At 40.1% G+C, this 14,193-nt stretch overlaps 1 protein-coding gene across 1 annotated transcript; it reads right to left on the reverse strand.

Moving 5' to 3' along the window:
* Positions 1-257: 257 nt before the first annotated feature.
* dna2 (DNA replication helicase/nuclease 2) lies at positions 258-12,595 on the reverse strand. The gene is made up of 25 exons (XM_079555383.1): positions 12,514-12,595; positions 10,837-10,890; positions 10,201-10,759; positions 8,748-8,838; positions 8,415-8,564; positions 8,138-8,318; positions 7,084-7,232; positions 6,886-7,008; positions 6,579-6,807; positions 6,390-6,504; positions 5,721-5,877; positions 5,455-5,646; positions 5,120-5,356; positions 4,923-5,036; positions 4,376-4,485; positions 4,196-4,305; positions 3,989-4,117; positions 3,821-3,913; positions 3,545-3,738; positions 3,384-3,473; positions 3,109-3,310; positions 1,765-1,854; positions 1,506-1,691; positions 466-612; positions 258-381 (listed from the first exon to the last, which is right to left on the reverse strand). The coding sequence occupies exons 1-25, from the start codon at positions 12,535-12,537 to the stop codon at positions 328-330; spliced, it is 3,780 nt and encodes a 1,259-aa protein (XP_079411509.1). The 5' UTR covers positions 12,538-12,595; the 3' UTR covers positions 258-327.
* Between the last annotated feature and the right edge of the window lie 1,598 nt (positions 12,596-14,193).

The raw sequence follows: 14,193 nt of genomic DNA on the forward strand, positions 1-14,193 counted from the left end.
GTAGTGAATAGTTTCATCCGACAAATACTGTATTATTGGAACATGTGTCAAGACACTTCATTATAGTGTCTGTGTGCCCGGTTTACATAAATCATTCACATTAAACAATGATACTTTCAAATAAGGAACCATTTGCCAATCCTTTAAACTACAGTGGTATCTGACTGTTACAATCTTAGAAAATAGGAATGTCACAGTATGAAATTATATTAAAATATCCATTATATGTCCATAAAGAGTCATATCTAACTACAGTGTAAATACTGCTGTTCAGTACCTTCCAGTTTATTAAAAAGAGCTGCCATGTTGAACCCGCTGTTGTCGGTATCACAGCTGCAGTTTGGGGAGATTCTTGTGGGCAGCAGGGGGGAGCGTAACCATGTAAAATGTGAATTAAGGAAAGCAACAATCTCCAAAGACAGCATTGAAATCCTTAAACATTCCTTATTTCTAACAAAAGGATATCATGCTCTCTTGCTGGAGATGGTTGAGCAGTTTCTCCACAGGCTCGTAGCGCCGCAGGGTGGAAGCAGAGCCCACCATTAGCAGTTTGTGTTTAGCTCTGGTGATGGCCACGTTCAGGCGACGCCAGTCTTTCAGCAATTCTCCCAACTTAGAAGGAAAAAGACCAGTTATACATCACATTTTCTGTACTGAAATGAATAATAAAAGAAGAAAAACCTGGTAGCACTTTACATCACAATAAGAGCATGGTAAACAGCATGGTGCCTAAAAGTAATAACATGGTAATTATGCCCTGGCCACAAAGGGGAACCAACTCTACATGTTTTTAGTGATAAGGGAAACCAGAGCACACCGAGGGAATCTACGCAGGGAAGAACATGCAAACTCCACACATATAGACCCCCCATCTCTCCCGGGAATCGAACCTGGGAACTCACACAGGACGCACGCCTAATCCATGCCATAGTCAGAAGTTAACTGTGGTAACCAATCTTTTCAAATATTGTCGATATATATATTGTTGATGAATGATAAAACTGAAAAACATTCCCCACACATTCAACCCAGTCCAGTGAACGACAACTGAAAATGGAATATCACTGGATGACTGAAAGCCCACACAAACAAATTAGTCTCGACTCATTGAATGTTTTAAGCTGCTGACAGAAAGTGACATAGAAGAAGGTAAAGCTCCATAGCTTTTTGAGGGTAGCTGTTTGACTCACTCATTTCCCATTGACATAACATGGTCGGCACGGCAACGGTTTAATATTGTTTACCTTCTTCTATGTCACTTCCTGCCAGTGTCCAATAAGGAAGTGAAACTATAAACATCACAAAAATGGCCAAGCTAAAGAAAGCTGGGTATAATCTTTAGCAAAATCTTAAATATACTCGCATTAACAATGTTTTTGCGAAAATTGTGTCTAATGTGTCACATGCACTTTAAACACGTGTTGTATTTTCCATCAGACGGAAAGAGGCCTGCAAAAAGCTTTATTCCTTGTCATTGTGATCAAGGTGCAGCCGTAAAACCTTACGTTTCCTTCCTCTGTTGTGCTCCTCACAAAGGACAGCACGATCACGCTCTTGTCCCGTCCTTGGTACTTGTCCACCGTATTGACTTCGACACCAATAAAAGCAGACGACTGAAGCAATCCAGAGATGGATTTCAACTGCTGTCGATATGGGGCAATTACACCTATGTCACTCGGTTTGCATCCAGCCTGAACGAGAAAGTCATGAATGTAAGAAGAAAAAAAAGGCAACATGGAAATAGAGAAATCTTGTGCTGAATACCTTTATCAGCAGTGACAGCAGTAAATGCACCAGCTCTGCCTCTGTGTGGTTGCTCACACCGCCCTGTTCCACCGACTCCAGAGCCGGCACCTCGAAGAGAAAGTTAAAAGGAATTGGATTTTTAATGCCACAAACTCTCAAACTAAATCTGTGCACATTTCTTTCCCTAAGATTTGCAAACATTCTATCAAACACAGGAATGAGGCGAAATTTTGACATTTAAAAAGGAAATTTGACACAACAGGTAATTTGACAAACTTAAAACGTAAAAATAGTTCATCAGTATAAATTCTCTATAAAATCTAATTTAATTTCAGTTTCAATCCAATTTATTTGACATAGGCCTCAACTTAGGCACCTTTTATTTAATGACTTTTAATGCCCATTGGAAACCCCGTAGGTACAACTTTAATAAACCTTAGTGCAAAAAGCAATTTGAACATTTTCAGTGCGTAATAAATGTGCTTTGAACTGAGGTAGGTAGTATTTAGTTACATTTACTCAAGTACATGTACTTAATTAACTAATTGAAGTTATGCAAGAAGTTTGGGTAACATTTTATTTTACAGTACCCTTGATACATTGTACCCGACTAAATTTAGTACAGTGTAATGGGCTTTGTACCAATGTGTAATAATTTGTACCTATGGGTTAGATGCACAATGAAATAATATGTATTTGTAGTTTGTACATAATTCTAACTCTAACCCTAACCTTAAGCCCTAACCCTAAGGGTCTTGTGTCCTATTACATTATGTACTTACAAAGTTATTCCATACTAATACAAGTTATTCCATTGTGTACGTACTACATAGGTACAAGTTATTACAGATTGTTACAGAGCACATTACATTGTACTAAATTTAGTTAAGTACAATGTATTAAGGTAGTGTAAAATAAAGTGATACTAAACATATTATTCCATTGTGTATTTAACACATAAGACCTTAACTCTAACCCCCCATGTAAACGGACAGTGTAAAAATGACGTGTAACCAAAGTTTTTCATACCGTACTTTTTACTTAAACTTGAGTAATTTTAAAATGAAGGATCTATAAAAAAAAAATGTTTAAAACGAACTCACGAAGCCACTGTTTGAGTACATCTTTACGTGACAATTTTGAAAAGGATGTATTTCTTGTTTAGTTGACTTAATTCTTCATAATGAACTATTTTGACATGTTTATGGTATTTTCTTTTATCACTTCATGTTTTGTTTCTCTTGATTTATGTCCCTTCTGAAGCACAAATCAGTACTTTTTAACTGAGTAAATATTTTGGCCACTCTACCCACCTCTAGCTATGAATACTTTCTCAACACAGTAATTTCTTATTGAACCAACCATTGAACAGTCCAGGAAGCAAACGGCATTGCTGGGTAAAAGTGCGTTTTGTATCCATGCCAGATCATGCTGAGGGTGAGACCCGAGCTCCGATTGGACGCTGCACAGGTGGGGCAGCGTGACGAGGGCAGAGGCTGTGCGCTCGGAGCCGCACTCCAGACGCCCTTCATACATGAGTGAATTACTGAGAGACATGATCTGCCTGCAGGCACACAGTATGTCAAGGAATTAGAGATAACGAAACTATACCCTGTGAACCCTTAATGATGTCATACCTGTTCATTCTGTATTGTACGTTTAGCTGGACGACTGCTTCACTGTTGCGCTCCAGTCGTTTGAAGAGGCTTTCGTCCATCCCTAGCGACCTATTGAAAAGGTCAAACAATTAGCGATCGGGCGAAGATAACGCATCAATATAAAAATGCACGATCTATACCTCGCTTCGTGGTTCTGCACTATCGGCGGCAGTTGTTGATGATCGCCTACAAGGACAAACCTTTTAGCATATAACAGTGGCCCGAGGCAGATTGGCTGGCTGATCTGGGACGCCTCATCCACGATGCAAAAGTCAAATTTGCGTCGAGTGAAGATTGGGTGTTTTATTCCCATGCATGTCGTCGCCACAACCAGCTGAAACACAGATAAATAATACAATGAGTACAGGTGTTTCGATGTTACCGGCGACTCAAGGTTTAAAGTAGCCACGTCTTGCCTCCTTGTTATAAAGTTCTTCCAAGTCAGACAGCGTGAGAACTCCTTTCTTTCGTGTGTTTTCCTCCGTGAACGGCAGAATGTCTGGATGAACCTGGAAGGAGAGGGGGGAAAAAAACTATGTAGCTGGAAACAAAGAGAAACAGAGTAGAAAAACACCATGCCATACCTTCTGCCCCTGTCCCAGACGTAGAAACCCAACTCGAAAACGTTTAAGCTTCAAGAGAATGTTGTCAACGGCAGAGTGGGTGTAGCTGGTCAACAAAACACTGAACCCACAGGCGTGTAGTATGCGAACCTAAAACATTTTTCATGGAATTACAGAATGTTTCCCATACATAATTACTGACGCAAAAAAAAAGGAAAGAAAACCTACCAGCGTGCAAATGGTGGTGGTTTTGCCTGTGCCTGGCATCCCAACAATCAGCGTGTAGTCCTTAGAGAGAAGAACCTTCTTCATTGCCTGTTTCTGAGGTTTGTTGAGACCTGAAAACAGTAAAAGGGATTAAAACGATTTATCCAGAAGCTGATTTGAGTCAACTACAGCTTTGCACACCTTTGAGGATCGTGGCCACAGTGTCTTTGGCTTCTCTTGGTAAAACTTCGCTGAGGTTAGAGATGAACTGTGGTGCCCGAAAGTCGATAATAAGCTCTCTCAAATTATCACTGCAAAACATTTACATTTGAAATGATGATCAACATTTCAAGCTGCACGTACGTCACTAATCTGCAGTTTTATGTGCCTTCATTAACTTCTTGCCAACCGCCTCAACCAAACACATTTCCTCCAAGGGCTTAAACCAAATCTAAAAGCTTCTCGACTGGAGAGCAACAGTAGCTAAGGCCTACAAAAGAGATCGTTATCTTCTCTTTGTTGCTGCGTTGTCCTCCCTTTTTTTTCTATTTCCATCAATTTTTTGCCACCTTTTTGTTGCTCTTTCATACCTTTTGTTGGCACTTTTTTGTTCCACTTTCATTACTTTCTGCTACCCTTTTTTGTTGCCTTTTCTTCTCGTTTTTGTTGCTATTTTGACACCTTTTTCCCCCCCGGTAAAGCCAAACTGGAGAAAATGTGCTCGGTTCAGGTGGGGGTTAAGGTTCACCTGTCGGGAGCGTTCTCCATTAGTCTGGAGAGATTTGTGAGGTGAGAACTCAGGCCCACAACACCTTCATCACTGTCCATTCGAAACAAAACACTCTGGAACTTTGACACATCTCTGAAACACAAAAACAGACTTAATCAAGTTACTTGTGGTTCAGGAAAAGAACATCAACACCGGTGTATCTTCATTGTTCCCACCTGTCCAGGGTACAGCTGACATACGTGTTGCTGACCTCACACACGTATCCCGTAGCTAGACCGATGAAACGTCCCTCCTGGTCGCTCAGAACAATGCGATCTCCAGAAGCCAAGCCCACTCCCGGGCCCTGAGAGCTCCCACGACCTCTCTTGAAGCGGTGCAGGTAAACCCCATCAGACTGCGTTGCCACTGGGCCGCTGAGCTGCAGATGACCAACACAGCTGCCGTTCTTTTCACTGCAAGAGGGCACAAAGCGGTTAAGATAATCTGAAGCACAGACAGTGGCAGTGATACTATAATCCAGGGTTGGTGTAATCCAAGTGTAGTGCCTTACCCTTCCTCAGGTGAAAGAAGCCACACTTTCTTCCGTCCATTTTTTGACTCCATGGTCGCAGCCTCGAGACGACAGAGCAGGAGCCAGTGCGAAAAGTATCTCAGGTGTGGGACGGTGACGTGACCCGTTTCCTGGTCCAAAAACTCACGAATTGCACCTTCTTGCAAATGCTCAGAATCACCATCCAAAGCTCTGGAAGCGGCCGAGGCCAGTCAAGGTGAGGACAAAGGAACTGCTTGACATTCAGAAACAAAATGTGTTCGTACCTTTCATATAACGCGCAGTTTCTTCTCTGGGGACAGTACTGGCAGGTCTGTCGGCTCGATATAATTTCAGGAAGTTTACACAGCTGGCTAATTCCATCCTTTTTCTCAAGACTGTTATGAATGTGATGCACCAGTGTGTTTCGTAGCTTCACCAGCTCTGCAGAAATAAATGGGAGCATCCATCGTAGAAAAGGTTAAATGCATTTTCTCCAGTTCATCTTCACCCAAAATCTATCGCTTTTTTGTCATATTTGTGTCACTTTTCTGTCGCTTTTTGGTCACAATTTTTTTCAACAAGCCTTTAGATTTGGGTAAAGCCAAACTGGAGGAAATGTGCTCGGTTCAGGTGGGAGTTAAGAGGTTAAATCATCGGCTGGATTGGGTTTTTGGTAAAGTTGAGGACATTTTGCTTCTAGTCACAGAAGCTCCAGAGTTCACCAGTGTTCATCTCTAACCTCTTCACTCTTTAGGTCAGAAAAGACACTGTTACCCAAACTGGAGTGGTCTAAATAAGACCCAGGCTGCTCCCAAGAGCTAAGAAGAAGCTTCTGTAACTAGAAGCAAAAAGTCCTCAACTTTACCAAAACCCAATTCAGTCGTTGATTTAACCTATCCTACGACGCAGTAAATATATTGTAAGATGCAGTTTGTCCAGCACATCAAGTCTACCTCTACGGTCCATGTGTCCAGCTACTACAGGATGCAGATTTCCCGTCTTCAGGTAAAGTAGGAAGCCGGTTTCAGTGTTGTATCTTTCCGCGCTCATCAAAGTGTAAAGAATCACCTAAAAAGACACATTGATTAACTACAAGCATATCTTCTATCATTTTTCAACATTCATTTCCTATTTTAACAAACCTGGCTGCGATGCTCGATTGAATTCGACTCTTTGCCCGTTTTCAGTTCAAGAGGTACAGTCTTAACCTCTGATATTCGGGCGTTTGAGTTTCGTGGTTTCTGAATAGACACTTGCGCCGTCAGATCAATTTTTCCCTTCAAGCCAAATCTCGGAGACCATACGTTGTCCTCGATATCGGACAGCTCATTGAAGGTCACAGCACTGTCCTGACTTCTCCAATTGTGGTTACTGTAATTGAGCAGTATTGGAAATATTAACAACAAAATCCAGCAATACTACCACGATATTGCTCGCCGACAGTCATACAGTTTGAGGTTTGTGACTTTCGGAGAATGTGCATTGAGGTAGTCTTTTGCCCAAAGCTCAAGCGAAGGCATATAATCAAGCAGCTCTTGCTTCATCTCTTCCTGTGTTATGCCCAAGCTGTACCTGCGAAACAAAGAGGGAAATCCTGCCAACAGATCTGAAAGTTAAACAGTCTTTCAGATTTATTTCTACACTTACATGTCAGCCAAGTGCCGAGGACTGTGCAGGGCCTGGTCACCCAGCTTAGACAGCTTCTGTGAGGTAAAATCTTTGGCCATGGCAGCCTTTTGGAAAACTTCATGGACCATAGTACCATTGAGCATCTGCTTTGAACCACCATCAAACATCTAAACCACAAAGAGGAATAAATCAGGGGGGTTTCAACCAGTGCCTCTCCATTAAGTTCCAAGCAGTACCTAAAACACTGTCTTCATTTCTGCATAAAGCTTGACGAGTTGACCTGTTATATCCCCCACCTTAAAGGAATAGGCCACGTTCTTTCCATAGACATGTTCTTACCTGAGCTTAGACGAGTTGATGCGTACTTGTCTGGTCTTTGTGCGTGCGCTCAGTCACGCCCCATAGAGGAGAGGAGAGGCTAAATGTTCTGACAGATAATAATGACCAGACAGGTACACATCAACTCGTCTATGCTCGGGTAAGAACATATCTCAGTATGGAAAAACGGTGGCCTGTTCCTTTAACCATACGCTTTTCTCCAGTTCAACATTACCCAAATCTAAAAGCTTACAGCCAATAGGTCAATTTAACACCTCATTTGAAAGTTTTTTTTGTCACATTTTCGTCACGTTTGCGTTACATTTTGGTCACATTTTTGCGGCTTCATAGCTACATTGTACTTAAAAGCAAAATGCTGCAAAAAGAATGTGACAAAAATGTGATGAAAACACAACAAAAGTGCAATAAAAATGACTAAAACTTGACAACAAACGCAAGGAAGAAGCTTAGGTGAGTTTTGTAGGTCTTAGCTTATAAATGAGGTGTTACACTGGCCTATAGGCTTTAAGCTCTCATGTCTAGTAGCTTTAATGTGCTTGGTTCCTATGGGGCTTAAAGGGGTTAAATTCTTGCTGAAACAACTCATGGACAAGACAGCCACTGTTTGCGCACCAAATGATTTGAATTACAATCACAGCGAAGACAATCAACTCAAATACAGTAAAAGTCTCTGTACATATTCCAGTGCGTGTAATCTATTCAAAGGAAGTGTTATATTTTTCAGAAGCTTTACCTTGAACATGTCGCCCAACACGGCTCTTCTCATACATCGAATGCCACTTGCGATACTTGTTGGTGAGATCAGCGTGTCTGGATGCAGCACCAAAAATCCTTGCTCTCCGTCCACTGTCCAGGATCCCTCAAAGCAACCCTCCAGGTGTATCACATCCCCACACAGAACAGGCGACATCTCCCTGACAGACAAAATGGTCCGGTTATTTTCTTGCTTTGCCAAAACAACGCACAAGGCTCGTCTTTCTAATAGTTATATGTTAATATATATAATATACCATCCATCTTTAAGCAAACACGTCTCCGTTGGCTGTAAGGATTTATGCCGTGTGATCGTCAGCATTTTACAACCAGGTCCATCTTCCACATCTAAAACCCAATAGCGGTTATTCGGTCCCCCAGAAAGGATCACATGGTCTGGGATTTTCCTGTAAAATCAGAAAATGTCAGTTTAAATCTGTAGAGATAGATATTTTTAGACATTTTATTTAATAGATGACATTTGCTAGTACCTCCGTATCCTTAACATCAGTTTATAACATTTGAAAATGACAAACACTGCACAAAAAGCCATGGTATCTGCTCAGTCTGTTTTAAATGCTGTACGTTACCTGGGTTTTTTAGGTTTACGGTTAATTGACTCCATCTCCTCCGTAAACCAGTCGTCATTAAGCATTTCTTCCAGGAAATTTGGATCTACACCTGTCATTTTGGCCAAAGAAACACAAGAAAGGTTTACAATGATACACGGGAAGTTACTCGGACGGTGATGAAATGTGATTGTTGCTATGGCGATTTTTTTCAAAGCTAAATGTGTATCCTGTGCATTGTCATTCTACTGATGCTTATTTTCCTATTTTATGATGAAATACACTTAGATTAACCTCTTTTTCACTTTTTCTCCAGTTCGTCTTCATCCAAATCTAAAAGCTTCTCCAGCTTACAGCCTGTAGCAGGGGTTCCCAAACTTTTTTCCTGGGACCCCGAAAATTGACACGTATGTTTTTTATGTTTTATGTTGCACGTCAGCACCGAGAAAAAATCCCAGTTTGTGAACCTGTTCTCAGACTATGGCAATAAAAACGATTCTGATTGTGAAACAACTCGGAACCCCCATTGTATAAAGTTATTGCCTCTTACGCTACTTTAGGGAAGGAAAACATTTTAAAATCAAGTTACTCCTATGTACATATTAACTTGATTTTAAAATGTATTTCTTGAAGTCCGGGCATTAATATCTCACTTTACTGTGCGGACGTCGAAGGTGTTATTACCTCACAATATAGTGCGTCTTTTAATCCGTTAGAAAATCGACATGTTTAACTGTGTGTAACTACTCACGTAACTGTATTTAAACAGCTTGTAGCGTCTAACTTCACCCCAGTTTAGAGCTAAACCTATGCAGGGAGAGGCTAAATGCCAACAACATTAGCGTGACTGAGCGCACCCACAAAGACAAGACAGGTACGCATCAACTCGTCTAAGCTCAGGTAAGAACATATCTCAGTATAGAAAAACGGAGGCCTATTCCTTTAAAAACAGTAGCATTTTTCTTTTTATTTCATCCTGAAATCATCTGGGGACCCCCACCCAAGTTCTTGAGACCCCTTGAGTGGTCCCGACCCCAACTTTGGGCACCACTGACCTACAGTGCAACACCTCATTTGCTATGGCCTACAAAACTCAACTAAGTCGACACTTTTTTTGTTGGATTTTTATCACGTTTTTCATTAGTTATTCCATCACTTTTTGTCACTTGCTTTGTTGCATTTCTGTCGATTATTTGTTGCTTTTTCTCATCACTTTTATTATTGCACTTTTGTCACTATTTTGATGCTTTTTTCAAGGACCTTTTTGATTGGGATAAAGCTGAACTGGAGAAAATGTGCTGGTTCAGGTGGGAAGTCAACATACTTATCTTTGAACAATAGACTTTTTTGGTTAATTTTCCTTTTCTTTTCAACTTAAGTATTTCTGCCTTATTAATCGAATGCTATTCTGATGCAACAATGCAATTTCCCCACGGTTGAACAAATAAAGGCCCATTCTCTAACAATCCATTACCTGTAGACGTCGTTTCTTCGGGTGATTTCGCTCCATTAGTGCCTGCTGCACTTTCCTTCACTTCCTTATCAGTCGGGTTGGTTATACCAGTAAAGCAAACGTCTTCATCGTTGTTTGAGGCACTATTGATGGACTTCAAATCTACGCTGGCACAGTTTGCTCGCCCTGGAGTAAGAGCAGTTCTTGGTCTCTTTGCTTGTTGTGAATCCTCGGAAGGGCTAAACAGTCTTTTCAAAGATCCATGACCTCTTCTTACGCCGGGTTCTTTTTCTTTGAATGCGTTTAAATCTTTGGCTTGAGGGCTTCGGCACAGAGCAGACATTGGTCCAATGTTTTCGAGGCTGACCAGCTCCTTCCTCGGACTCGGGCTCAGTTCACCTGCAGACGTGCGTTTGTCTTGAGAGGTCGGCGTCTCGGGAATTGAAACAATATTCAGCTCGGGTGAAGACGGGAGGTGGTTTTCCGAATTCAAAACCTTCCTCTTGGATGGTGATTTTAGCAAAGATTTATCTAATTTCACAAGTGCTGGTCCAGGTTTTGAAAGTTTGGTTGCCACATCCTGAAAAGAACCCACATTGTCAAGCATTTTATCCACAGAGGTTAGTAAATGTAAAGAGATAAGAAACACTACAATACCTTTTTTGGAGGGCTAAAGAATGATGAAATGCTTCTCAAGCCTCCTTGCGCAACCTGAGAGAAAATATATGTCCAGTGAGTGTTACTGCAGCCCTACCCACACATTTTATTGTTGGGACTTTGTGACTTGTGCCTGTTTCCACCCACACCTTTTTGTGGACTTACAGACTATACTCACTAATTCTACTGGGACATTTGTCAAAGGTCTCTGACACATTGCGCCTTCTGTTCTGCGTTAGATTTAACCCTAGAACACTATCGCTCAAATTCATAACACCATCACTAACGCCGTCTGATTTTTACCTGAGATGAAAAGTACTTGTCATCAAAATCTATCAAAACATGACAATACATGACACACTTTTATATAATTTAATTAATAAAAATGTTCTTTTATATTAAATTATGTCATGTCTAATAAACTGAAAGAAAAGCATCATGAGAGGACCATATAAAAATGCTCCAAAATTACTGGAAAATTAGGAATTTGGGAACAAAAAAAATCCTAAAAAAATAAAATAATGAAGATGGAAACTTGTTTTTTGGTCCAACCATTCCTGGGATATGTGAGACTTCTCTGGTGAAAGCTCAGTGTCCTTGGCACAAACAGCCGCAGGAGAGAGAAACAAAATAGGCCATATTTTGAATGGGTTTAAATGACCAGCTGACTAAAATAACTATGTGTTACTCACTAGCTGGGATGCCAGAGACACCGAACTCTGCGACTGGAGCAAAGCTGTAGTTGGAGTAGGCAAAATAAATGTGGCAGCCCTGAATGTCAAGGGGGCAAGATTGCCTGATTAAATACACTAACCCTACCCTACCGTCTATCACTATCGCTGAGTGAAAATCACCCGAACATGTGCCTGTAGGAAAAGTGTGTTTTGGATGAGGAAAACACCCAGCACAAGACAGTGCTGAAGTAAGAGACCCAGGACACTCAGATAAAAAATCCTAATGAAAATCACCCGGCAATAGTGTTCTAGGCTTAAAGGCACAGCGCATAGAATTTCACTTATAAATAAAATGTAAACACTAGCATTTATTTTTTGATAGATCATTTCATCATTGGAAAAATACCTACATATGTACAAACAAACATGTGTTTTTGCTGTGAGCGGCTCAGCTCATCTAAGACATGACTGTAACTTTACCGGGAGTGGGTACGTTTTCAGCTCGTCTCCATGGAGATGTGACTAAAGTTAGTAGAATTTGAGATTAAAGCAGGTTAGGTCCTCATTCAAATACATTCTTTGATTATTCCCTGCAGTAATAGTATTTTTCTGTGTCAATAGCATGTTTTGCACTAACAGTATAGTCCAAAATGTTACGCAGTGTCCCTTTAAAGTATTTTTAATTTGTGAATCAACCTTTAAAATCGAGATTCAGATTATAGTGCACATTTTGAATACAATAAGAAACGTTTTCCATTGAGAGAAGATTAAAGACTAAAGGGAATCAAATGCCAGGTATGTATTTGTGGACAGAATTGCTGCTACACAAACTTAAATGTGTCTTAAGTCTTAAATTATCTATTGAGACAAGTGTCAAATACTAGCGACACAACATGTCTTTTTTTAAGCTCTATTTTTGTCTTCCACTCTGCCCACGCATCTCTGTTTCCAGTGTAATATGTAACTATAGGCGCTGTTAGATGGCGATCATAACAAACATTACCTTGGTTTTCTTGAGTTTGCTCATGATGACTTGAAGTGTGTATAAAACCTGCAGATTGAAGAAGGTTAGCGTTTAGGAAATGATGTCAATGTCAGGAAGAAAAAAAAAAAGCGTTTGTGCATCATCTGCTCCACGTGTGCTCCCGATCTGCGGTATTTAGACATCTACATTTTCCTCTGTTGTTTTTTGTCTGGATTTCGTTTAAGGAGCGCTATTTTGCTTTTTCGCGCAACGGAAGTGTCATTTTGAGATTTCCTGTGCACAGAGAGGCGCTGTGCCCTCTGCTGGAGTGTGTGCTGTATGTACACCAGATGTTGCTGCTGTACCAGTAGATGGCAGGAGCTGTTCCTCTCAGGCAGGTCCAGTTCATTTATTTTTTCTTCTTTTGTACCGCCTTGAGCTGGAAATGGCAAAGTGGAATGGAACTTGTGGACTGTGCGCATATTATTTGTATTATAAAATGGAAATTGTTCATTTACAAAGCCTAGATTGTCTGCACGTGTGTCATCTGCACACAGGTGGAGATGTCCTTCAATTAGTCAAGATAACTAATTGGACAATAATGACCAGTAGATTTGGCTTGGGATGCAAAAGTTGAAAGTAAATATTGGTGCATTATCTGTGTTCAGAAAAGCCCCACAAACAGGAATGATCAGTTTTAAATACTACACCTTTTTTTGTCCTACAGTTTTAAACACTACACCTTTTTTGTCTTACAGTTTTAAACACTACACCTTTTTTGTCTTACAGTTTTAAACACTACACCTTTTTTGTCTTACAGTTTTAAACACTACACCTTTTTTGTCTTACAGTTTTAAACACTACACTTTTTTTGTCCTACAGTTTTAAACACTACACTTTTTTTGTCCTACAGTTTTAAACACTACACTTTTTTTGTCCTACAGTTTTAAACACTACGGACACATGACACTCACATTCAACCTGAGTAAATAAGATTATATTATTTGCATAAAATAGGCTATTATGCTTTCACACTCAAACATAAGCATAATCTATTACACTCAAGTAGATACATATTAAGAGTTTGAGCCTGTTTGCAACACTGAAGGATGGTGGGAACACTTGCACAAAATGCACAATTAATAATTACAAATTAGGGTTAATGGAGTTTATTGCTCCAATGGTAAAGATAAATAAATGAAACAGGACCATTAGGAGTAGAGGCAAGGCAAGGCAAGTTTATTTGTAGAGCACAATTCATACACAAGGCAATTCAAAGTGCTTCACAGTTGCATAAATACAAGAAAACAAATAGAATCAATAAAAACATCAACATAAAATTAATCAATTACAGTAAAAGGCGAGAGTGCAGATAAAGTACTTTCAGAGGACAGATTTGATTAATTATTTGTTATTTTTGTATTACTACTTTCATAAAAAAGGATCATACGTTTTTTATTGATTATATGAATATGAATAAAATTAAAGTTGTGCGTTTTGATTTCATTTTCTCAATTAAAATGTAATTTACTAAACACCAGATACATTTGATGCGACTTATCTGTTATATGTGTGTGCGCTGCTCATCTCCAACTTGCTACAGATACGGTCTTAGATTTCTTGTCTCGTTACACAAGACAAGGCAACTTTCAGAACAGTCAAGAAAACAGAACGGCACAAACTGGACTCATTGTGGACAAATGGGGAAACAATGCCCTC

This window comes from Gobius niger, assembly GCF_951799975.1.
Source record: "Gobius niger genome assembly, chromosome: 4".
NCBI classification, from domain to species: domain Eukaryota; kingdom Metazoa; phylum Chordata; class Actinopteri; order Gobiiformes; family Gobiidae; genus Gobius; species Gobius niger.

Coding starts and splice junctions, on each gene's coding strand:
- dna2 (XM_079555383.1), bottom strand. CDS start 12,537: ATGAGCAAACTCAAGAAAACCAAG. Junction 10,891..12,513: donor GCAAACTCAAGAAAACCAAG/GTAATGTTTGTT, acceptor ATTTTCTCTCAG/GTTGCGCAAGGAGGCTTGAG. Junction 4,306..4,375: donor TGTGGCCACGATCCTCAAAG/GTGTGCAAAGCT, acceptor TACTGTTTTCAG/GTCTCAACAAACCTCAGAAA.